We start from the raw sequence: 26,571 nt of genomic DNA on the forward strand, positions 1-26,571 counted from the left end.
TAAATAACAAATTTATTATTGCCTCTAAGGCATATTTCCTTCAATAAGTACTGTATCAAACCAATTCATATTTTGTTCTTGCATTATATCTACTGTATTTCAACTTTTCTATGGCAAAAACTCATCAAAGAAAACCATAGAGCCATAAAAATAAGCACACAACGCAAAGGAAACAGAATATGTCAAAACGGGACAGTCCGTAGCAATCTGACTATTTCGAATACTTCTGTAACTCCAAAAACTCTGAAAACTTAGGACGGCCTGAGCAATTTGTATACTGATCTACTGCAAAATGAATGCATATTTTATCGCTCTCTAGTTAAAAATGAGAATTATTTTCGCGAGCGCAAAAGTTTCTATTTTTTCGGCAAGATCAAACAACTATCACCCAAGAAGATCCTAAAGGCTTTACTTGGCACAAACACTACTTAAAAGACAAAAAGCACAATCATAATAGTAGCATAATTGTGCTAACACTCAAAAACAGGAAGCAAAAAGCAAAAATAAATTTTATTCATTGGGTTGCCTCCCAACAAGCGCTATAGTTTTATGCCCTTAGCTAGGCATAAAGCAAGGATCTACGTTTTGTCATCTCCGGTTCGAGATCCATAAGATGCCCTCCTGATTGATTCATATGGTGGTCTAATTCTTGTTCTAGGGAAGTGTTCCATACCTTTCCTCAAATGGAATTGGAACTTGGTATTTCCTTCTTTCATATCAATCATGACATGATAGTGCGTAAAAACGCTCTACCAAGAATAATTGGACAAGACGGATTGCAATCAATATCAAGAACAATAAATTCTATGGACACATAATTCCTATTTGCAAGAATAAGAACATCATTAATTATTCCCGTAGGCTTTTTAATAGTAGAATCCTCCAAGTGCAAATTTAAAGAACATGATTCAATATCGGTAAGACCAAGCACATCACATAAAGATTTTGGAATAGTGGAAACACTAGCACCCAAGTCACACAAAGCAAAGCACTCATAATTTTTAATCTTGACTTTGGTAGTAGGTTCCCATTCATCATGCAATTTTCTAGGAATTGAAAATTCTAATTCCAATTTTTCTTCAAGAGCTTTCATCATAGCATCAACAATATGTTTAGTAAAAGCTTTATTTTGTTCATAAGCATGGGGTAAATTCATCCTGGATTGCAACAAAGAAATACAATCAATAAAAGATCAACTATAATAATTAAAGTCTTTGTAATCCAAAAGAGTGGGTACATCACTAGCTAAAGTTATAACCTCTTCAAACCCACTTTTATCAATTTTCTCAACAAGATTTTCACCCTCCGAATTATTAAGACGCCTTCTAACTAAAGTTGACTCTTCTCCAGTCCCTTTTTCATCAATCTTAACTTTACTAAACAAGGAATCAATAGAATAAACACCAATCATTTTAAGATCTTCATCACTTTTACGAAAATAATCACTAGAAAATGTTTTTTTTCTAAAAAAAATCTCTTTTAGCTCTAAGCATAGCGGTTCTTTTCTTACTTTCATCCATGGAAACATAAAGAGCTTTAATTGATTCTTCTACCTTAGGCACAAAAATTTTCATCTTGAGATTTTCTACATCATGAGAAATTCTATCAGCACTTCTAGATAAATCATCAATCTTATTCTACTTTTCTTCTATGGTAGTGTTGAAAACTTTTTGCGTGTTGATAAATTCTTTAATATTATTCTCAAGATCAGAGGTGTTCCTATTATTATTATAAGAAGGATTTCCATAGATATTACCATAATTATTAGAGGAATTACTAGGAAAAGGCCTAGGATTAAAATTACCTCTATAAGCATTGGTGTTGAAATTATTTCGAGAGATAAAATTCACATCTACGGCATCACTAGTTTGCTCAATCAAAGTAGACAAAGGCATATCATTAAAATCAATAGGAGCACCTCTACTAGCAACCAATTTCATAAGAGCATCAACTTTTTCACTCAAAGAAGAAATTTCTTCAACCGAATTAACCTTTTTACTAGTAGGAGCTCTTTCGGTATGCCATTGTGAATAAGTTGCCATAATATTATCGAGAAATTCTGTGGCTTCACCCAAAGTAATTTCCATAAAAATATCACCCACGGCGGAATCTAAAAGATTATGAGAAACAAAATTCAATCCCGCATAAAAAAATTGTATGATCATCCAAAGATTTAACCCATGAGTTGGGCAATTCCTTAGCATCATTTTCATCCTTTCCCAACATTGTGCAACATGCTCATGTTCAAGTTGCTTGAAATTGATGATCTGGGTTCTAAGGTAAATATTTTTTACGGGCGGAAAATACTTTGTGATAAAAGCATCTTTGCACTTATTCCAAGAATCGATACTATTGCGAGGCAAAGAAGAGAACCAATTTTTTGCAGAATCACGCAAAGAAAACGGAAATAATTTCATCTTCACGACATCATTGTCCACATCTTTTTTCTTTTGCATATCGCATATTTCCACAAAGGCATTAAGATGGGACGCGACATCCTCATTAGGAGTACCGGAAAATTGATCTTTCATAACAAGATTCAACAAAGCAGTATTAATATCACAAGACTCCGCACTAGTGGCGGGAGGAGGAAGCGGAGTGCCAATAAAATAATTATTTTTGGTATTTGAGAAAACACACAACTTGGTGTTCTCTTGAGTCATGATGACTACACAACAAGATTGCACTCAAAAACAGATCCGACAAGAAAGCGGCGAACGAAAAAGAGAGGCGAAGAAAACGACATTTTTTTGTGAAGTGGGGGAGAGGAAAATGAGAGGCAAATGGCAAATAATGTAAATTGCAAGGAGATGACATTTGTGATTAGGAAGCTGGTATATGTTGAATATCCTCCCCGGCAATGGCGCTAGAAATTCCTTTTGATGTCGCTTGAAGATATGTCAGTATTTCCCCAAAGAGGAAGGGATGATGCAGCACAACGGCGGTAGGTATTTCCCTCAGATATGAAACCAAGGTTATCGAACCAGTAGGAGAACCAAGCAACACAACGTAAACAGCACCTGCACACAAATAACAACTACTCGCAACCCGACGTGTAAAAGGGGTTGTCGGTGTCAAAACCGGCGGATCTCGGGTAGGGGGTCCTGAACTGTGCGTCTAAGGTGGATGGTAACAGGAGGCAGGGAACACGAAGTTTTACCCAGGTTCGGGCCCTCTTGATGGAGGTAAAACCCTACATCCTGCTTGATTTATTCTTGATGATATGAGTATTACAAGAGTTGATCTACCACGAGATCGGAGAGGCTAAACCCTAGAAGCTAGCCTATGGTATGATTGTATGTTGCCTACGGGCTAAAACCCTCAGGTTTACATAGACACCGGAAGGGGCTAGGGTTACACAAGGTCGGTTACAAAGGAGGAGATATACATATCCGTATTGCCTAGCTTGCCTTCCACGCCAAGTAGAGTCCTATCTGGACACGAGACGAAGTCTTCAATCTTGTATCTTCATAGTCCAACAGTCCGGCCAAAGGATACTGTCCGGAGACCCCCTAATCTAGGACTCCCTCAGTAGCCCCTGAACCTGGCTTCGATGACGATGAGTCCCGCGCGCAGTATTATCTTCGGCATTGCAAGGCGGGTTCCTCCTCCGAATACACCACGTTAGAATTTGAATACAAGGATAGTGTCCGACCCTACAAAAAAAGTTCCACATACCACCGTAGAGAGAATAATATTTCCACAAATCTAATCTGCTGACACGTTTTGGCAACATGACATTATGCCATGGCCTGGTGATTATTCGAACCATTCCCTTTAACTAGCCCCGCACATAACGCGAGGCAGTTTCTTGACACGTCTTGTCAAAGCAGAGATCGTGTCCCCCTTATTACGGGATTCTCATCAATACGGGCGTGGGTAACCCAACCACGCCATCGATTACGACGCTTGGGGGATAAGCGAGTTTTACCAGGCTAGTGGGGGCGCATAGTTTCGGCCGCCCTTATAAAGGGACAAGGTTTAACCTTTTTCTACCCACGCCTTCTTCCTCCTTGCTCATCCATTCTTGCGCACTCGAGCTCCAACGCCCAATTCCACATCCTTCTCCTCAACCTTCTCCAAACATGTCCGGAGCGGGAGGCAAATGGATGGCTTCCTCCGTTATGGAGGGACACATCAAGAAGCTGCGCGGAGCCGGATACTTAGCCGCGAATATCGCGCATCGGCTGCCCGCTGCGGGGCAGATCGTCCCTACCCCGGAACCTCATGAGAGGGTAGTTTTCCTCCACCACTTCCTCCGCGGACTGGGGTTTCCCCTCCATCCATTCGTCCGCGGTCTCATGTTCTACTACGGGCTGGACTTCCATGATCTGGCCCCGAATTTCATCCTCAACATTTCGGCGTTCATCGTCGTGTGTGAGGCTTTCCTTCGCATCCAGCCCCACTTCGGCCTGTGGCTGAAGACCTTCAATATCAAGCCGAAGGTGGTGGGGGGCCAACAAGCAGAATGTGGTGGAGCCATGGTGGGCAAGATGCCCAATGTTATATGGCTTGAAGGCTCCTTCGTGGAGACCATAAAGGGGTGGCAATCGGCCTGGTTCTACATCACCGAGCCGCGCGACACCAACTGGGTGGCGGCCCCCGAGTTTCGATCCGGAATCCCCACATGGCTCACCTCCTGGAAAGAGAAGGGCCTGTCATGGGGTTCATCGGTGGAGCTGGACGGACTCCAGAAGTGTATCCGGAAAATGCAAGCAAAAAGCTCAAGCTTGTCAACATAGTCCAGGTCATGCTCATCCGCCGGATCCTCCCGTGTCAACAACGGGACTTCAATTTGTGGGAGTTCGACCCGGCCCAGCACCAAACTTTGAGCGAGCTCTTCAACACGATGCATAAGGACGTCTGGAGGGTGCTGTTCAAGGGCGCCGAGGTCCCTCCCTCTCTCACCGAGGATCGCGGGCTAAGCGCGAAGTGCCCAGCGCATTCGGTGAGTTCTATACATCCGGTAGGATATTTTATTTCCCCTAGCCTAATCATGTGCGGGGTCTGAGCTCCATGCCTTTGACGGGACTGGGTGGAGACGTCGGGGCAGATTAACTGTCCGGCCCCTCTGCCCGAAGACACTGCGGACGCTCTCTTGACGAAGATGCTGACTCCAGCTCCTTACAAGGTGCCAGAGAAGACCAAGAAGGCCAAGGGAACCCGAAAGAGTTCCCGACGCCAGGTGTTATCGGACTCATCGTCCGATAACTCCGCGACGCACTCCTCCCCCGAAGACGAGGAGGAAGATGAATATGCTCCCCCTCCAGTCGGGGGAGACAAGAAAAGGAAGGTCGCCCCAACCGGGGGGGGGGAGCGAAGGGTCCAAGAAGGGAAGGACTCTCCTTCCGGACTACTCCACCACCACCGCCGAAGGCGAAGACGAGTGGCTGCTCAGGGCCAAGCCCCTAGCGAAGTCGTAAGTATTCGGATGCCAGAGTAATTCATAGCGTACCTTTGTCGCACTGCTTCTCCTAACGCCGAATTATGATTATGCAGACCGCCACGAGCCCGTATCGACGTATCATCGGACGGCTCCCTGGGCTCGTCGGATATGGATAGCGATCCACTTCCAACCGCCACCTCCCTTTGCCCGACGGACAATGCCGAGGTGTTGTCTCAAGAGGCACCGGGTCGAGGGGAAACAGTCCCGGAGGCGCCTCAAGGCGACCTTCCGGACTCCGGGAGCAGAGGGAGCAAAGCTCCCGAGGGCTCCGAGTTCGGCCCTCAGCCGAACACCGCGCCGGAACCTCCAGTGGTCTCGGACTCGGGCAGGCGGCCTCCTTCCAAAAGGGGCAAGACACCTGTGCCAGTGACCTCTGTCCATCCAGAGGCACCGGACAATCTGCTGGGAGCTCTTCGCAGCGCTTCCATCGACGAAGAGCACCGCACTATTATGAGTGCGGTGGTCCAGAAGGTTTAGTCCGCCGAGAGCGGACTGACTGAAGCCTGTGCCATCCTTCTAACAGGCTTTCAGGTAAGTATTTGAAATATAGGCAAAATATTACCACATAGACAGTAGCCCCTGATGCTCTGTTCGGTGTTCACAAAGAAAAGCCTAATAGAGGATCAAACAATATCGCAGGAGTCTAATATAAGTATGTCTATATGCGTATGCAGGCTTCGCTGCTGGCCTTTGCCGCACTGACTGCGGAGGTCGCCGCACTGAAGCAGAACCTCGAAGGGTCCAAGGAAGAGCTCGGCCTTGCCAAGAGGTAGCTCGAGGAGAACAAAGGTAAGTAGTACCTAATCTATGGATATATATAAAAAGAATGTGATTGCAAAATGACAGGATCATCGTAAATTTGCCAGGGGCCACGACCGAGGTGGCGACCCTGAAGCAAGCGCTATCCGAGGCCGAAAACAAAGCGGCCAAGGAGCGCATCGAGCGGGAAAGGCATGAGGCACGGGTGGGCGAGGTGCAGCAAGAGCTCCATGCTCTCGTGACGAAGCATGAGGCGTTGGAGCTTGACTTGAAGATGCAAGAGTCCAAGCTTGCCACGGCCCTTGAGAGTGCAAAGAGTGCCAAGGCCGAAGCCCAAAAGGCCCTCCAGGAGATTGATGCGATGAAGAAGATAGCGGTGGGTAAGGCATTCTATATGCAAAGCAAGCATGTGAAAGTAAATTACTTGTTACTTACCCGAATCCGGAGCTCTCCAGGAGCATTCGCAGATTTGCCCCGCAGTGTGTCGGATGCCGCAGTTTTACCAGGCCGAGGAGGGAAGCTCAACGGAGAAGTTGTTTTGGTCTCAGTATACTGGGACCGAACACCCGATGCCTCTGAGCGACCAGCTAAAGCAACTGGTCGAGCTCCACAAGGCGGTCGAACATGCCATGAAGGGTTTTATAGTCCGGATGTGGCCTGGCGACGCCCTTCCCAACAGCTACTTCGGCCTGGTGAGGCGGCTTGTGGATGCCTGCCCACGGCTAGAAGTCATCAAGCGGTCCGTCTGCATCGAGGGTGCACGCCGGGCTTTTGCCCGTGTGAAGGTGCAATGGGCCAAGATGGACGTCGTGAAGCTGGTGAAGGAAGGTCCTCCGCAGGGCAAGGAGCATCGCCACCCCGAGATGTACTATGAGGGTGTCCTGAAGGGCGCCCGTCTTGTAGCGGACGAGTGTGCAAAAGATGTGATATTTGAATAAACTTGCTCGTGTAATCCTGTATTATGAAAACTTGTTCATATGCGCTATGCAATGCTTATCTGAATTTAAAATATTACCTTCTGTTCGTCCGTTTATCAAATCTGAGAGATGGCTAGTGGTCGGCTTCTGCCCCAACGCCATGAGTGCTGGGGTGTTCGGGATAAACCTGAGCACTCTTGTTCCCATTGTTGGGTCCTTCGAGGGAGGTGCTCAGCACAACGAACAAGGCAATCGGACTATAATGCGTTATCACTCTCACTTAGCCATAGAATTCTATAATTTTAAATTTCGGCGAAGCCCCTAGTATTCGGAAGGCCGAATTTGGGGTGCGATACACGCCTTAAGCCGGACAGGGCCAACTCCTCGCTCTAAGCGGCATAAGTCTTTAGGGACTTGAAACCTCTCGAACAGCGACCAGTCTCTCGCCTTATCATGACAGTCAGTTTTAGCTTTCTCTACTGAGGTGCTTAGCCCAGCAGAACCGGGGCACAATCACAGTAGTTCTCCCAGTGCTACCTTAGCCGATATAGCGGAACGTAAGGTAACAAAACATGGGAGCCAGGAAAACCCAACTATTGACCCAAGACATGATTCGGAGTTGATGCATATAATGCTATAAGTTTGGGGTGTCGCACTGTCGAAAGTGTTCGGACTTCTCACGCCGTATTATGGGGTATGCTTAAGCCCCTAGCGTATTGGCCGTACCAGAGTGTACAGATGCTATACATATATATATAAGGAAGAATGCAATAATAGTCTTAATGCTATGCATTGTTTATTCAAAAAGGTGTGTTAAAGCAGAATGATACAAGTAGTGCGATAAGCAAAAAGTAGGACCGTTTGACATGTCCCTTCCAAGGGAAAGCTGAGGAATAGTATTAAAGAAAATATTTCACTCGTTATCGTAATCCACCTGGGAGTTCTGTGGTGTGACGTAGCTTTCTGCCTCCTTGGTTGCTGCATCATGTGTTCGACAATCATGCTGCCGGACAGGGTTTCCAAAGATTAAAGTCCTGAAAGAGAAAAATAACAAAGCGGGAAGCCCCTAGTGGGGTTTAAGCCGCAACTTGGAGCATGCCACAGTTGTGCCCCCCTCCTCGCCTGTGCCCATGGTATTTTTAATGCGTAATTATGTACGTGCGACACGAATTTTGCCGCTTGGCTGGGACCGGGGTGGGGGCCGCATTGCTATGCGAGCTCGGAATGTGCCAGGCGGTCCAGTTGCCGATTACTCTGGGCGCGCTTGAAGGTGTCCGGGTTCTTAATCACCGAACTAGTGGATTGCCTTAAGAGGCTGCTTTGTGCTTCTGCTGCGAGGGCCGCAGTGTGCTCCTCCGTGCGGAGAGAGCGCTCTATGTTTCCATTCACTGTGATGACCCCCCGAGGTCCTGGCATCCTAAGCTTGAGATATGCATAATGCGGTACCGCATTGAATCTTGCAAATGCGGTTCGCCCGAGCAGTGCATGGTAGCCACTGCGGAACGGGACTATGTCAAAGATTAACTCTTCGTTTCAGAAGTTATCCAGAGATCCGAAGACCACTTCCAGTGTTACTGAGCCTGTGCAATTGGCCTCTACACCTGGTATGACGCCTTTAAAGGTTGTTTTTGTGGGTTTGATCCTTGAGGGGTCTATACCCATTTTGTGCATTGTGTCCTGAGAAAAGCAGGTTCAGGCTGCTGCCGCCGTCCATTAGGACTTGAGTGAGGTGAAATCCGTCAATGATTGGGTCTAGGACCAGTGCGGCGAATCCTCCATGACAGATACTAGTGGGGTGGTCCCTGCGATCGAAGGTGATCGGATAGGAGGACCATGGGTTGAACTTTGGGGCGACTTGCTCCAACGCATATATGTCCCTGAGTGCACGCTTCCGCTCCCTCTTGGGGATGTGAGTTGCGTATATCATGTTCACCGTCCGCACTTGTGGGGGGAACCTCTTCTGTCCTCTGGTGTTCAGCTGACGGGGCTCCTCCTCATCATCTCTATGTGACCCCTTATCTTTGTTTTTGGCATTTAACTTGCCGGCCTGCTTGAACACCCAACAATCCCTGTTGGTGTGGTTGGCTGGCTTGTCGGGGGTGCCGTGTATTTGGCACGAGCGATCGAGTATACGGTCCAAACTGGACGGGCCTGGAGTGCTTCTTTTGAATGGCTTTTTCTGCTGACCGGGTTTAGAGCCTTTGAATCCGGCATTGACTGTCGTATCCTCGGTATTGTCGCTGTTAATGAGGCGCTTATGCTTGTTGTGACGTGACCTGCCATTGCCGTCCTTGGTATCCGAAGTAACATGGTTCTTTGATATGTTATTACTGCGAGCCACCCAGCTGTCTTCTCCCGCACAAAAGCGGGTCATGAGTGTCGTGAGGGCTGCCATAGATTTCGGCTTTTCCTGACCAAGGTGCCGGGCTAGCCACTCATCACGGATGTTGTGCTTGAAGGCTGCTAGGGCCTCTGCATCCAGACAGTCGACGATTTGATTTTTCTTTATTAGGAACCGTGTCCAGAATTTCCTGGTCGATTCTTCTGGCTGCTGAATTATGTGGCTCAAGTCATCGACATCTCGTGGTCGCACATAAGTGCCCTGAAAGTTGTCGAGGAATGCGGCTTCCAGATCTTCCCAACAGCCAAAGGACTCTGCTGGCAAGCTGTTGAGCCAATGCCGAGCTGGTCCTTTGAGTTTTAGTGGGAGGTATTTGATGGCGTGTAGGTCATTACCGCGGACCATGTGGATGTGCAGGAGGAAATCCTCGATCCATACCGCAGGATCTGTTGTGTCATCGTATGATTCAATATTTATGGGTTTGAAACCCTCTGTGATTTGATGATCCATTACTTCGTCTGTGAAGCATAGGGGGTGTGCGGCGCCTCTGTACTGGGCTATGTCGCGACGCAGCTCAAATGAGTCTTGCCCGCTGTGTTCGGCCCGGCCGGACTTACTTTTACTGTATCCGGCATGACGATTATCGTCTCGCATAGTGGCGCGCCCTCATGATCCGTAGATCGATCTTGCATGTTTTGCTTTGTCCTCCAATATGTCTCGCAGGTCTGGCGTATTTCCCCATGCCTTCTTATTTGAATGGCATCGGGGTGCGGCCTGAGATTTTGGCTGGAGTGTTTCTCTGTCGCGGCCACGAGGTGGCCGATCAGCAGCGTCATACACCGGGGATGTAGGTTTTGGTGCTTCCTCCTCGAGTCAGGGTAGAAACCTGCACTTTGGGTAACTCTTGGAGGGGCGTTCGAGTTTATATTCCTCAGCCGCCATGACTTCAGTCCATCTGTCGGCTAGCAAATCTTGATCAACTTGAAGCTGCTGCTGTTGTTTCTTAAGGCTATTTGCTGTGGCTCTAAGCCGGCGCTTGAAGCGCTCTTGTTCGACGGGATCCTCTGGCACAATGAATTCTTAATCGTCGAGCCTTGCCTCGTCTTCAGAGGGAGGCATCTAATTATCATCCTCCGCCTCTCCATCTGCCGCTCTCTCAGGAGGGCTGGCTCCTCCATCCTCCTGCTCTAAATCTTGCTGGAGGGGATTGTTGTTGTCTTCGGCACTGTCCGGAGTGCTATTATCTCCGGTGCCGGTATCACCACTTTTGCCTTGGTGGGAGTTAGAGCGGCGCCGCTGACGCCGGCGCTTGGGTTGCTTCTTGGAGGGGTCATCCTCCGTTGTCTCATCGCCATTGCCTTCTTTGGGTGTGTCCACCATGTATATATCGTATGATGAGGTGGTTGTCCAGTGCCCTGTGGGCAGTGGTTCCACTTCGACTCCCGCATCATCGTCCATACCATCGATGTCTTCGGAGTCAAAGTCGAGCATGTCAGTTAAGTCATCGACAGTGGCTACTAAGTGGGTGGTGGGTGGGCGGCGAATTTCTTCGTCATCCGCATCCCAATCCTGCCGGACGTAGTTCGGCCAGGCCTCTCCTGACAAGGAGAGAGACCTTAATGAGTTCAGTATGTCGCCAAAGGGCAAGTGCTGAAAAATATCCACGGAGGTAAACTCCATTATCGGCCCAATCGGATTCGACAGGAACGGGCGCAGGCGGTTCGGAGTCCGTGGCCGGAGAAGGATCCGGCAGTTTGGCAACATGGCTCTCGTGAAGGGTAAGGTCGATATTCGGCTTGATCGCCGCTGAGGATACGACCTCCGTGACGGGGTCCATCCACCCGTCCATGGATGGCGCAACTGGCTCCGAATTGAGGCTCGGAGCGGCTGCCGGTGCGATCTCCTGAATACGGTCCGATGGTAGAGCTAAATCGTACTCATCGTGACCGCATGACGCACGAGGCAGGGGCTCGAATCCGTCGAAGATCAAGTCTCCGCGGACATCGACCATGTAGTTTAAGCTTCCAAACCTGACCTAGTGGCCAGGGGCGTAACTTTCGATCTGCTCCAGATGGCCAAGCGAGTTGGCCCGCAGTGCGAAGCCGCCGAACACAAAGATCTGTCCGGGAAGAAAAGTCTCACCCTAGACTGCATCGCTATCGATGATCGTAGGATCCATCAAGCCTAACGGCGACGACACAGAGGAACTCTCAATGAAAGCACCAATGTCGGTGTCAAAACCGGCGGATCTCGGGTAGGGGTCCCGAACTGTGCGTCTAAGGCGGATGGTAACAGGAGGCAGGGAACACGATGTTTTACCTAGGTTCGGGCCCTCTTGATGGAGGTAAAACCCTACGTCCTGCTTGATTTATTCTTGATGATATGAGTATTACAAGAGTTGATCTACCACAAGATCGGAGAGGGTAAACCCTAGAAGCTAGCCTATGGTATGATTGTATGTTATCCTATGGACTAAAACCCTCTGGTTTATATAGACACCGGAAGGGGCTAGGGTTACACAAGGTCGGTTACAAAGGAGGAGATATACATATCCGTATTGTCTAGCTTGCCTTCCACGCCAAGTAGAGTCCTATCCGGACACGAGATGAAGTCTTCAATCTTGTATCTTCATAGTCCAACCGTCCGGCCAAAGGATATAGTCCAGCTGTCCGGAGACCCCCTAATCCAGGACTCCCTCAGGAGTTGTCAATCCCTTTCGGGTAGCGGCGCCCCAAGATGGGCAAACGGATGTGAGAGAGTTGTAAATATTGATAGATCGAACCCAAATAAAATAAATTGCAGCAAGGTATTTTCGTATTTTTGGTTTAGTAGATATGAAATAAAAGCAAAGGAAAATAGATCGCAAAGGCAAATAATAAGAGAAAGAGACCCGGGGGCCGTAGGTTTCACTAGTGGCTTCTCTCGAGAAAAATAGCAAACGATGGGTAAACAAATTACTGTTGGGCAATTGATAGAACTTCAAATACTCATGACGATATCCAGGCAATGATCATTACATAGGCATCATGTCCAAGATTAGTAGATCGACTCCTGCCTGCATCTACTACTATTACTCCACACATCGACCGCTATCTAGCATGCATCTAGTGTGTTAAGTTCATGAAGAAACGGAGTAATGCAATAAGAACGATGACATGATGTAGACAAGATCTATCTATGTAGAGATAGACCCCGTCATTTTATGGATCTCCAAGAGACCATTGTATTGAGAATCAAACAAGAGAGAGGAAGCCATCTAGATACTAATTACGAACCCGAAGGTCTACAAAGAACTACTCATGCATCATTGGAGAGGCACCAATGGAGGTGATGAACCCCATCCGTGATGGTGTATAGATTGGATCTAGTGGTTCTGGACTTTGCGGCGGCTAGAATTGATTTTCGTCGACTCCCCTCGGGTTTCTGGAATATTGGGATATTTATAGAGCAAAGAGGCGGTCCGGGGGGCACCCGAGGTGGGCACAACCCACCAGGGCGCGTCTGGGCCTCCTGGCACGCCCTGGTGGGTTGTGCTCTCCTTGGACCACCCCACAGGCGTAGCCTTGGCCCATTAGGTGTCTTCTGGTCCATAAAAAATCTCTGTAAAGTTTCGTGGCATTTGGACTCCGTTTGGTATTGATTTTCTGCGATGTAAAAAACATGCAAAAACCAGCAACTGTCACTTGGCACTATGTCAATAGGTTAGTACCAAAAAATGACTATAAAATGATTATAAAACATCCAAGATTGATAATATAACAACATGGAACAATCAAAAAATATAGATACGTTGGAGACGTATCATGGTGTCGTCTTTGAGCCCTACCACTCGGTTTATATAGGTACCAGAGGTATCTAGGATTTACACATAGGTCGGTTGCATCTAGGCTAATCGTGACATAGACGACCTCTAAGTCTTGGAGTGTGCGTCAAGTCTTTGGAAGTTTCCATCTTTGTGCTTCTCGGCCGACAAACTTGGCATGTTGGTAAATCATTATTGGGGTCCTCGGCCCTACCCTCCTGTCCAGGAGATGACGTGGCAAGCACCCCTAGTCCAGGACACCATCAACGCTGATGGATGCTGCAACAACTATCGTTGCATACGTGTTGGAACCAACGCTGAGGGATGTAATATCGGTCGTCACATGCTGGAACCGGCAATCGCGATATTGCGAGCGCGGCCACCACATGCTGGAACCAATGCCAAGGGACGCTACGACTGCCTGTTGAAAAAGCTTGAATCAAAGACAACAGAAGTTGCGACCAGCCACTTGGCAACTAGTGAAAGTTACGATCGATGATGCCAAAAGCTTCAACCGGTGTTGGAAAAAAGTTTCAAATGGCGTGGCGAGTCGTTGATGTTGCGAGAACAGCCACCACGTGCTGAAATCGGTGCCAAGGGATGCTACCACCGCGTGCTGGGGAGTGGATTTTCTCCCGTGCATGGGAGGTCCCGTGCATAGAGGTCTCGTGCATAGATTAGTGCATTGATCACTTTGGATGGACCCCTACATGCAGTCTTTTGCAGATTTTGGCAGCTCCACCCATCCCACCTTCCATCCCTTTTCTTTTGACGTTCACTTTTCAATATTCTGTATATTTTGAGTGATACATTCAATTTATTTCTCATTTTCTTATTCGTGTTGCTTGTGAAGAAGACTTTCAAATAAAATCCATTTTGAATGTCTTTTCACGAGTTTTTAAACCATTAAGTTTCAACTGTTGAAACTTGGTACACGCCAACGAGAAAATCCAATAACTTCACGGATCGTGATGTAAATCGGATGGTCGAGCAAGTTTGAACTACTAAAACTTAATAGTTACAATGATAAATTCAACAAGTTCCAAAACTAAAACGTAAACTCTATGCCCTAAAGTCCTAAGTCCTAAGACCAAAACCCTAAAAGCATATGAAATTTCGTAAAACTTGGTAGACATTAATATTACGATTTTTCAATACTTGAAATTTAGGTTTGTTTAAAAGTTATCGAAATGTATTCAAAATTGGTCTTGTTCGAAAGTTCCCGTTGCTGCGAGCACATATATGCAAATGAAACTTAGTTTAGATTTTCGGTTCAAAATATATAGTAAATTGAAATTAGAAGATGAAACGAAAAGACATGGGAGGTGGGATGAATGACACATACAAAACATACATGCATGTGGTTCTCCAAAATTAATTAAAGGTTAAACCATGTAGACAAAGAAATAAGCATGCATGCATGTGAACCTCCAACCAAATGAATGGCTGAGACATGCACAAGACATCCTATGCACGGAAGAGTCTTTTTTTTCCAGCGTGTTGTTGCAGTTGACCATCGGGCAACTAATAGAAGTTGCGACCAGTGATGGTGAAAGTTTCAACCAACGATGAAAAAAACTTCAACCTGCTTGGTGAGACGACGATGCTGCAGCCGCGGCCACTGCACGCTGAAGCCAGTGATGCTACGAGCCTACGACCGCGTGTTGAAGAAAATCTTCAATGGAAGACAACGAAAGTTGCAGCCGACCACCGGACAACTAGCTAAAGTTGCGACTGATGATGGCGAAAGATTCAACCGGCATGGTGAGTCGACGATGCTGCGACCGGTGCACGGTGGTGCTGCGATGTCGGTGGCCATTACTATGACCGGCTCATGGTGATCCTACTGCTAATAGTGATCACTGATGCTACGACAAAATCGAGTGGTGCTGCTAGCCGGAGTTTCTATGCCCAAGGCGAACGAAGCTATGACGACGACGGACGACCATGCACATGCGACGCGGAACAGCAGCCGCCATGCGCGTGCGAGTTGGATGCTTTGAGCGTGGCCGCGGGATGCTGTGAGCCGGCGGGCATCTGCCTCGAGGATGCCGACGACACTACAATGGTGGACGGTGACGAATGCTGCGAGCGGCCGCATCTACCGTATCGAGTTTTCTTCTCAATGGCGACCACGACGGAGCTATGCTCGCGGGCCCTAGGTTTGAGTCATGCGGTGGTGGGGCCGTGGGGACGAAGTGGCCCGTGAAGGCGTCCCTGAAGCGTATGCAGCAACCTGGTTTTTGTTTGAAACTTCCGATCTATTTAGCAACCATCAAGATAGTACAAACAACACCAGAAGTAAAAAAGGTACATCTAGGTCGGTAGACCACCTAACGACAACTACAAGCACAGGAGCGAGGCGAAGGCACGCCACCGTCATCCCCTCCCTCGTCGAAGGCCGGCAAACCTTATTGTAGTAGACAGTTAGGAAGACATCGTGCTAAGGCCCCATAGGACCAGCGCACCAGAACAATAACCGCCGCCAATGAAGAGAAACATAGATAAAAACGATCCAACTTGTAGACACACAAACACAGACAAAGGAAGACCGAATCCATGTGGATCCACCAAAGACAAACGCCGATCGAAGGGGTGACCCACCACCGAGCCGCTCGTCACCACAAGGTACAGAGGCGACCAACCCCCGTCGCCGCCCCAACCCCAACTCTGGCGGCCTCCTCTCCCTCCAGCGTCGCTGCTCCACCCCCTCTCCCACGACCCTCACCTTCTCTCCCAAGGGAGGGAAGGGAAGGGAAGGCCCCGATCCATAGCGGCGATCAAAAACCCATCTAAAACCTAGCCACCTCCCGGGTCGCCTCCGCTCGGGTGACTCCGAAGGATCCTCCCCCATCCCCTCTAGCCCCCTTCATCAGTGTGCCCCTGGCCGATACTAGCGGCGGTGACGGCGCCCTTCTCGTCTAAAGACGGAGGGGAGGAGAGTGCACCGTGGCGGTGGCTCCATGGGCGGTTGTGGAGTGGTGGCAGCGGTTCAAGGGCAGTACCCGTGGCTTGAAGCCGGAGTAGCGTCTTCGCCGCAAGTGGTGCGTAGCTTCGGCACCAATCTCCGGCGGCGTGGTGATGGGTCGGATCAGGGCCTAAGGGCCCGATCTGGGTCGCCCCCTACCATGGACTGTTTTTGGTCGTGTGTTGCGGCTATCTTCTCCTATCGGTGGTGTGGGGCCTGCTGGTGTGCTCGAATAAAGGCGGAGGTCCTAGGGTTCCTCTTGCGCCAAGACGAAGATCTGCCTAATGCTTGTCCTTCCTGATCTGGCCGGAGTGGCCGGTTCCAAAAGGCTCCGCCGGCAAACTCCCATGGGCGTGTTATGCCTGGAGATTGCTGGATCGCGTGGGATTCAGTCGTGCCCATTGGTTCTCCGTTAAGGAGCGAGCGGCGTGAAGCTCTGCTATCTGTTGCCATCAGAAGATATATTTAGCTCCATGGTGAAGTCAGTGGCGGAGAATGTCATGGAACCCAAGATTGGAGGACTAGTAATGGTGATTCGATCCTACGGCATGGAGGAACTTGCTTGGAGTTTCAAAATTCGTAGCAGTGGTATGTAAGTGGGGACGACAATACAGGTGAAGTTCAAAGTCTTGTCTTTCAGGGTGAAAATCCAAGGTTTGTCCTTAATTGATTGTGCCTGGCAATGGCCTTATTGAAGGCATTGTTTTGAGAGTGGGGATTATCTCCAGGGTGAAACCCCAAGATCTACGATCGAGCGATGACGGTGTTGGTGCACTATTTCCTCCTTGGAGGCGTTGCTTTTGGAGAACTTGGACATCAGGTGTTGTCTTGATGGTGGTTGTGCTGTTGCTGCAAGGCCAGGAACGTTGTAGCGGGTTTTTTTCTTTTTTAGCTTCTTCTCTTTTTTTGGTTGTGTGCATCCATCATGCCATTAGGGCATTGTATTGTTGCAGAGGCTGGGTGTAAATGGTATCTTCGCGATATTAATATATACGCCGACCGAATCCCACGAGATCCGCCAGAGACAAATCCTCGCACGCCCTCCGACGATGCTAGAAACACCATCGGGATGAGACTAGGCGGGGAGAATCTACAGAGAGCGATGTCACCTTGCATCTATGAGCGGGACACGAACCCTAACAATACTCAAGAAAGTGTAAGAAAAATGAAGTCCCCTCCCCCCCCCCCCGCCGGCAAAGGCCGAGATCCACCGCACTTCCATGGTTCTAAGACCGACCTAAGACGAGGTAAACCGCGGGCGGGAGGCAGGAGAAACCCTGGCACGGACTTACTTCAATAGCAGGATAAATCACGGAATTCAAATGGAAGACAGAAAGAGAAGGCAATTCAAACCTAATGGCCAAACAAATCCAAGACAGAAATACTTATAGCCAGAAAAGAATAACAAGAGAACGAAAACAACTCCATATTCTACTGGCCTGCCTCTCTGATCTACTATCCAACTGCCATGGAAGCACCACTGTTCACCCTAGGCTCACATTCTGGCACTTCGTTCGCTGTGTACTCAAAGGACTTGCTTGTCTTTTGACTCGGGCAAAAACCACAGGAGTGAATTAACTCGTAATTATACAAACAAATGACCCAGCTGACCTTCTCCTATCCGGGGAATCATCGGGACATGCTTCACTTAAAGTGATTATACCACATAGTTTAGGGAAGCGAAACCATAGTTCGGGTTAGTTCACGCTAGATTATCGAAGCTTGTAACACCTGTTAGAACACATTAGGAAAGCGCAAAAGATTTCTATTTGGAGTTCGCTCGTTTAGTTGCTCGATCGCTGCCATCCGCATTGGGCTAATTCAAATCTTATGCTCCATGCTCTTGCGGGTTTGCTCCATTTGAACTTGTCCACACTGGCATAACCAGTATCTCCCCGGAACTAAGAGGCATGGATACCCATCTTTATCGATTCAAAGAAATGAATAAGTATCAGCGAGGCGGGGAATACGGGCCCGGTAGAGATAGGGATGATCGGCAAGCGCTACGAGCGGGGCCGATGTTTCGTGTTGTGAGTGGCCATCGGATTGTTCAGCGTGCCCATGCGGATCCCTACCAATGTCCTAGACTACAAGTTCGACAAACTTCCGGCTTGGGTCAGGATACAAAGTTACCTGGGATGGGCTTGCCCTCTGGATCATGTTGGGTCCTTGCTTGTTCCAACGTCATGCTAGGAATGTATCACGTGCCCATGCAAACCAAAGGAAAGCAGATACAACTATTACAGATCCTAGTCCTATTTCCCATCAGAACATAAGGGAGTGGGCTTCCTTTGTAACAACTCTGTTCTGGTCGTGGCTCACCTCACTGGACCAACGCTTCTGGTCGGAAGCTGGTCGATCGCCTGGTCGGCAACCGGCACAACACCCTTGCCAGTGGGATTTCTGTTGGTTTTCGTACTATGCGCAATGAAAGTTTCCAAAAAAAAGGAGAGCTCTAAAAACAGCGTTCTATGGGGAGAATGTGATTTTTGTATACTTTGACCCCATACTGGCATGAAACTGATCAGAAAAAGGACCTAAAAAACACCCATTTATTAGGGGAATGTGAAAATTGATGGTTTTCGCCCATACTGGCATGAAACTTTCTCTTTTATTGAGCTCAAAAACAGGCAGAGGGAGATCAAAAAAAGTGTCAAATCCAATAGAACAGAGAACAATGGCCCAAACAGAACAACTTACTTCCTCTATCCGAGTTGGCAATCAATATCAAGATCAGAGCGTGAGAGCAATGAAACAACAAGTCCACCGTCCCTCACCAGCCAAAGAAAGGAGAAGACTAAGCAGCTTAATAGGGTCTCGAGTACGACTATAGTACCAAAGCTTGAGTAGGCCAAACAGCGGGGATCTCTTAGTTCCAATGGCTGGATCTCAGAATCGCGTAGATGGGTAGAAGTAATGGGCAAACGCACCTAAGTTAGAGATTTCAACTACTATGGTAGTGATGGGGTGCCTGTTTACCTAAGTAGGCCTAGTTCTTTCTATAATGAGCATTCGCGTCCGGGGACTTTGATCCAACTTCAGCCGATGGGGAAATGGCAAGGGATGCACCGGTATCTGGACACGTGATGGACCCAGTAGTAAATATTCCTTTGTGGAAGGCTTTGGTTATACCTGGGTGGCAAAGCGAAGTTTCTGGTGGGTAGGTGTCTAAAACAACCCTCTGCAAGGAAGCACGCCCGTATCAATCCTTTAATCGGAGACTAGACTAGCGTTAGGAAGGACAAAGGAGACAGACAGAATTTACATCAGAAAAAAGGACTTTTTGAAGTTTGAGTGAGGATAATTGTCTTAAATTTCGGAGAATCGGCTGAAAAAACGCGGAATTGTCTTCGCCTTTGTAAGCGAAAATGTCCAGTAAAGCCTATCTCGCTTTTAGCCTTCATGGTGAATGGCCCACCCTTTCTTTGAACCTTGTCAATGATCGAACGAACTTACAGATATGAACTGAGTGCCATTTGATGAGTAAGATCGAACAAGGGAGAGGGATATGGAAAGGATGAAGTAATGAAAGAGGAAGTCATTACTAGTAGTAACGACTTGTCATGATCCATTGGTTCATATAGAATCCATGTCCTAGGTCTATCAAAAAACATTCTTTTCGCTAAGCGTATATAATAAAATAGAGTGAAAGGGTCCACCCCGAAACCAAGGGGGTACTAACTAACAGCTGAGTCCTCTCCGAACCGCAGGAGATAATTGCCCATCATACGGATCACCAACTTCACTTGCCTCTAAGGGGGGCTCGCTCCGGGCAGGTTCGGATCACTTACTATACATGGCCCTACGAAGGGGTTAGGAGCATTTTCCAGATGATTCTTTCTTTGTCGAGACGAAAAAGGAACCCATCTTTTCGATTGAAAAATGTGAGTCTGTTTTGCCCACTTTATCCATCCCCCTCTATCAAAATGATCAAAAAGGCATTTCAAATGCTTCTTATTCCCGTGTTTGATCTTATCCATCTCTGCCCCGCTTCCATGTGGGCAGAGACCCCTGTAGAGAATGAAGAGGAGCCAAGGATCTTACTCTCAAGAGTGCTTCGATAGGCTCCACTCTCTCCCCTGAATAAGTCAGGCTCCGTTAGCCTGGGCTGAGATGGGGATAACGAGTCGACGATTGAAGCCCCCAACGTTCTTCCAGACACTGTACAGGGGTAAGCTCTGTAAATGTGTAGAGCCAAGTGTAGTGTGGTGTAGTAGTAGGCACTTCTAGGCCCCTTCCGGGCTACTGGATCACTCCAGTGCTTCAGGTACTACGGACCCTCTGCCATCCATTGCAGCAGAGCCGTTTCATGAGCGGGGGGGCTAAGCGCGGTTCTTTGAATCAAAGGTTTCATGAAATCGAAATCGATTCTTTTTTAGATATCTGGATAGATGGATGGATCTATCTTTCTATTCAGATATCTTTTGCAATCAGCCCCAAATCCTTGATTTGGCCAGGAAACAAAGCACTGCTTTGGGCCCAGGAAGCGAAGGGAATGAGCTCGGCTGCTTCTCCCCGCACTTCTTTATTTCTCCGTGCCCCTTCTGCATGCGCTTCGCGCGCCATTGGCGCTTTGCTCTCCTCTTATTTCTTCATTGGAGGGTTCGGATGGACTTCGCCGTTCTTTCCCAACGCAAATGGAAAGGGTTGTATCACATCGAGATGTCGATTCGTTTTCCGCCCCAAATGAGATGGGGAATTAGTCACCTCTGTCCCTTCATCTTTTTGAAAGGAATCGAGGCCCGACCCGGCTCGCGTCGTTCCAACAACCGACAGGGAGCACCTCAGTATACGATCGCGCGTAGTAACTGGGAGTCCTATTACACCTAAGGCCAACTTCCATTCACCAAACCCAGGTTCATCTCGTGTAGTGATTATGGACTCGTACAAGGATATGGAGTCGACGGTTGATGTATCAGACTCGACCCTGTCTTTCGTAGCATGCTTTCCCATCTGTGTTGCAACTGATTCGGTAAGCTACGTGTCCGGTGCATGGAAAACTGCCTTCGGTCTCCCAACCTTACTCATGGCAACCTTCCGGCCGCCCAACGACCTATAACGCTAGTCACTACTCCCACTGGGGCTAGGAAGTAAGCCCCACAACCCAAAGCGGCGAAGAACAAATAGAATTTGCTACAAAAGCCGGCTAACGGGAGTATTCCTGTGTATGAGAACATTGTAATGGAGAAGGTCATAGCGAAAATAGGATTCGTTTTGGCTAGAGCGCCCAAATCCGCTATATATTTGACACGGGTTTGCCGTAATGCTAGAACTATGGCGAATGCATCTATCGTCATTGATGCATAAATAAATATACCAATTAGTAGTGATTGAATTCCTTCTATGGTTCCACATGAGAAACCAGTACGAATATAATCTACATGTCCAATCGAACTATGAGCTAGAGGTCTTTTGACTTTCGTTTGGGCCATGGCGGCCAGTGCTCCTAAGATCATAGAAGCAATGCTGTAGAAAAAGAAGATTTGTTGTAATGTACCCCCATAGGAAGCAACAATAGAAACACGTGACATATTTGCAGAAATAGAGATTTTAGGCGCAATAGAAAGGAATGCAGTCACCAGGGTGGGTGAACCCTCATAGATATCAGGTGCCCACATATATAGAGTCAAAAGAGAGATTGAGTCCGAGGGAGAGGGGGGTTTTCTTGGGGCTCGAGAGATTGAATAGATAGGGCCCCACAAGTTGTTAATTCGCCGCTGGGGAATTCACACAAAAGGGAAGGACTTATTCTCAACGAAAAAGTGCTCTCTGAACCGAACGTGAAAGTTGTTTTCCATCAGACGGCTGTTCACGTAACTCCACTCTCGACTTGGATTATATATCCATTTGGTCCGCTCTCGGCCATTCCACACGCTGCCTAGCAGAGACGTGGTTATCTGAAGTGGATTCTCTCTTTTGTAGTAGATGCCGAACCTGCTGCTTAGTGGGCGGGTGCAGCAGCTACATGGACCCCTTTCTTTATGTTGTTGCCAGCGCTTTCCCGGGCCGAGCCGGAATTCTTTATTAGAACGTCGGCAGGCAAAGCCCGAAGGAAGGCTGCTATCCCCTCGGCCTTCTTCCTTTTCGATGAAAAACAAATCGACATCTCAATCTCCGAAAGCGTTTTCCTTACCCAGCTAATATCCCCCCTTCGTCGAGCCTTTCCATTAGTGGTAAGGGATATGCACCTTATCTGAACGTCGGCAGGCATTCCGAAATTCTCCTTTTTTGGCCCCGGGTGAACATAGGCTCAAACATGATTGGAGGGGTCCTAGCTACGCCATGCGTTCAGTAAAAAAAGCAAGCCTCTGGGAAGCTGCAGGGATTACAAAAAGAGGGTGCTTTCCTGTGTTGCACTGAAAAAAGGACAAAGGAGAAGACGCTCTTTGACTTTCTTTCTTCCTCTCGCGCCCGCCTAAGCCCGGCCCGCGTTAGAGGGGAAGATTAGCAAAGCGGAAAAAGACAGAGGGAGGGGGAGCTGCATCTTATTCTCTTCGCGAGAACTTTAGGATCGGAGAAGAATTCGGAAGGGGCGAGGCCTTCATTTCGTTAGCAGAAGCAGAAACAATCCAATCCATTCGGGGCTTCGGGGAACCCAAAAACGAACTCTGTTTACTTTTTTCATAGATAGATGATATATATAGGAATAATATATACATCCCTTTACTTTAGATGTCTATGTATCTATTTTGGAATCATCTCCCGATTCTCTTTTTTTCTAATTCGCACTGCTCTTTCTCTCTAAATTGCATCAAAGAAAATAGAGAGAGAGAGAGAGAGAGCAGATGGATCCTATCCCCTATAACGAACACTCATTCCTATCTATTGATAGAAAATAAAGTTCTTCGTCACGGACTTTTTCTTTGTTCTTTTTTTTAGATTGGAGGAATTCCTCATATCCAAGGCAGCTCCCCACAAACACCCCACCCATATGACTATGCCCCCTTTTGAATCGACAGTAGATTGGGCTTCATAGCTACTTTCATTCTAAAGACGAATATTAGTCAATAGGCAGGCTTCTTTCAGTAGCACACATATTCATTTTCACCGGGCTCCGCGCACCTTTGGTACTTCTGGAGGGCAAGCAGTTTTATAGTGACTTCTTTCTTAGGGTAGGGCGACGAATACTTCCAATTCCGGAAAGGTCATTGGGTCACCTTTGGAAGCTAAAGCAAAAGTTGTAGAAAGCCGGGAGAAAAAGTGAAAGCTTGCTCGAAACGGCCTATACCCTAACCCTCGGAAGCGAAGACGCAAAGCGTCACTTTTTTCAAAAGGAAGGAGTTTTTTCTGACTGAATCCATCCATAAAGCCGCCAAGGAAACGAAGTTCGTTCCCTTTCATCAAGTGGGTAAGGTAGGCAAACCACTTAAGCTTTGCCTTAGACTGACGGAACAAAGCTAAGAAGTAGGCTGAATGGAAAAAGGAAAGGGATAAGGGCGGTCATCGCTTAGCGCGAAGGCTCCTGGTTCGATACGGTACTAAAGGTCCTCGGACTTCCAGGCGGTTTTTCTTTTGGGCTGCTGTAAACCCTTGGATCTCGCCAATACAGCCTCCTATGGTTTTCGTTACCGAGATATCTTTTCTTTTTTCCCAGGGATTTTTTGGGTAATCAGCTCCCATGCTGCAAACAGTCAAATCTGAACCTTGTTGCTCTTCTTTCCTCGTGGGTAGGAAGCACACCAGCAGCGTGCGTTGCGTGATTCCACTGTGTTTTTTGCACTTGACTGGGTGGACAGTTGACCGGAAGATAACTTCGATTCGCCCGGCCAGCAGGCGGGCGGCGTGCTTATCTTGTGTGACAACACTACAGAGCGAGTAGCTCTTCTAGTCGGGCAGCTGTGTGACAACACTCCTGAGAAAGCGGCGCTTTTGTGTAACATGCTATGGTCTCAACGCCCTTACGAGGTAGTGATGAGTTTCACGTGCTCTAAGCCCGGCCCCGCGCAGTTAGGAGGATTGGCCGCTATCTGAGCGGTACCACCCACCCTACCCTACTACCTATAGGGGGCCGTCCGTCCTACAGCCGCCCGAAAAGGAACTGCAGTAATCTTGAATAGGAATCCTACAGCGATAAAAAGAATCCCCATAAAAATACCACTAGATCGAGCACCAGTGATTTCGTATCCGGTCAAAATCTTGGCTAATTGATCGAAGTGGGTAGCTCCAGTAGACCCATAGATTGTGGAACAAATAGGGTGGGTAGGCCCAACCACCACACTACACGTATAGACGCGAACCCCCCCTCCTTACCATACGTGCGACTCTCACCGCATACGGCTCGCACAAAGACTCCAAAATCCATCCCGAGCTTTTTATTCCACCTCTCCCTCCTCTCCAATCCTCGATCAAACAAGCCTTCCCCAGCAAGAAAACATATCCGCTTTAGCAACAAAGCGCTCATCCCTTGCTTGTTCTTGAGCGCGCAAGGCGCTCAAGACAGTGATTCTTGCTTAAAAAAAGGGCTAAAGCACTCCAGCTTCGAAGCTGGAGTTTGCAACTTCAAAACTACAGGTTTTAGCCCTCCTGCTGGGTGGGCGCTTCCTTCGTCTATCGTATGTCTCGCTTGGCTTCGTCCCGAACCAAGGAGGCATGATGGCGGGCGTGTGTGTGTGCCGACTGCAGAGACTACAAGCCGATGCCGGAAGCGACTCGCTTCTATTCTCGATTGGATATAGATGGGGAATCTCTATAGATCGTCTTTTTTCGACAACCTCTCTAAAACGCATACGAGAAAATTGCACTTCACAGCACGGCAAAAAAAAGAGCTTCGCTCGGTTGGCCCTCCTAGGCTTCCGCATACTAGGAAGAATGGAAGGAAATCCTTCGATAACACTTCTTCCTTATTTGAAGAAATGATATCCGACGCCCGTGGAAACTCTTTCATTTCAAAAAAGTTCTTCTTCTTAAGAAGCAAATAGCATTTCCTATTGATTTGTCCCCTGGACTAGACCTATGTAGATTCGGAATTATCCGTCGCTACGCTGTTCCCAAGGACTAGCAAAATCGAAATAGCGAAATTCTTGGGTCATTTCAATGGGTTCAGAAACCACACGTTTCCCTGGATCATCATAGCGTACTTCCACATATCCACTCAGAGGAAAGTCTTTTCGTAATGGATGACCCTCGAAACCATAATCTGTTGATATACGGCGTAAATCCGGATGATTGATGGAAGAAACACCAAACATATCCCATACTTCTTGCTCCCACCGGCCGGCTGATGGAAATAGACTGACTACCGGAGATATTCGTGTTACTTCGTCTGCACTTGTTTGTACATGAATGCGTGAGTTATACCGAGTACTCAGTAAATTATGGACAACTTCAAATCTTCGTTTTTGAGAGGGATGATCCACTCCGCAAATATCGATCGAAACTTGAACCCTTGTATAGGTATGCCATTTTAGAAAGCACAACAATGGAAATGGGTAGTCAGTATTGGTATAAGATCTATTCCCATGTTCCGATCTTTTCATTTTATGTACCCATTTCTTGGGTAAAATCTCCCAACTATATTGGAAAATGGATTGGTTATCCATAAATGAAAATAAAGAAAGCTTTATTTTGGTTCCGCTTCTTGCTCTAAGAAGAAAGACTTGTCGGAAATCGCCGGTTGGGTTGGTCCGACCAAGAATGGCATGGGAGTGGAGAGGCAGAAGTGAAAGACTGGCTACAAATAAAGAACCAAAACTGCACACTTTATATAGTTATGTATCCAGGATCGGCTGCATGCTCTAGTGTTGAATCGGGTATAGAACCCAGGATGCTTGGTTACAATTCCGAATCCGCTAAACCATCGCCCGTGGAAAAGTATTATACAGAGCATTAGTACTTACTCTGATCCTTTCCTTATATTTAGATTCTAGTAGTTTATTTCAGTCGTATTCATATCCTTACTGCGGTTTAGTAAGGGTAACAAATAAAAGTATGCAGGTTCTATTTTATTGTTCTGAGACATATGATGATAGCATTGAGAATAAGAAATCTTTGCAAAATGCACGCATTATTAAGGAGTTCTGGAACGATTACTACGCTAAGTTGTTGGATATTGACAAAACGAAAAAGACTTCTAATGTTGATATTTATCAGGATGATGTTAGAAAGTTGTTGATTAATGAAAAGAAGAATCAAAATGGTGTGTTTTCTGATACTGAATTAATAGATTTACAGAATCAAATTGCAAATTGCACAATGAAGTTCGATGAGGATAATCTATTTAAAGTAACTCCTAACATAGTAAAGTTCTTGATTAATAAAGATCAGCCTAACGCTCAGCAATATCTAAAGGGTTGCCTACCAAGTAGCTTACCTATGCTTAAGATGTTTGGTATCTATACG

The 26,571-nt window shown here is 47.4% G+C and overlaps 2 protein-coding genes across 2 annotated transcripts; both read right to left on the reverse strand.

Annotated features, from left to right (window-relative positions):
• Nucleotides 1-21,217: 21,217 nt before the first annotated feature.
• LOC123085989 (NADH-ubiquinone oxidoreductase chain 2-like) lies at nucleotides 21,218-24,414 on the reverse strand. Its single transcript, XM_044507689.1, has 2 exons — nucleotides 24,263-24,414; nucleotides 21,218-21,853 (listed from the first exon to the last, which is right to left on the reverse strand). Exons 1-2 carry the CDS (start codon nucleotides 24,318-24,320, stop codon nucleotides 21,258-21,260), a joined length of 654 nt encoding a protein of 217 aa, XP_044363624.1. The 5' UTR covers nucleotides 24,321-24,414; the 3' UTR covers nucleotides 21,218-21,257.
• Nucleotides 24,415-25,145: 731 nt separating this feature from the next.
• LOC123085990 (NADH dehydrogenase [ubiquinone] iron-sulfur protein 3-like) lies at nucleotides 25,146-25,838 on the reverse strand. Its single transcript, XM_044507691.1, has one exon. The coding sequence runs from the start codon at nucleotides 25,770-25,772 to the stop codon at nucleotides 25,200-25,202; it is 573 nt and encodes a 190-aa protein (XP_044363626.1). The 5' UTR covers nucleotides 25,773-25,838; the 3' UTR covers nucleotides 25,146-25,199.
• Nucleotides 25,839-26,571: the final 733 nt, after the last annotated feature.

The sequence above is a fragment of the Triticum aestivum genome, chromosome 4A (genome assembly GCF_018294505.1).
Source record: "Triticum aestivum cultivar Chinese Spring chromosome 4A, IWGSC CS RefSeq v2.1, whole genome shotgun sequence".
Lineage (NCBI taxonomy): Eukaryota > Viridiplantae > Streptophyta > Magnoliopsida > Poales > Poaceae > Triticum > Triticum aestivum.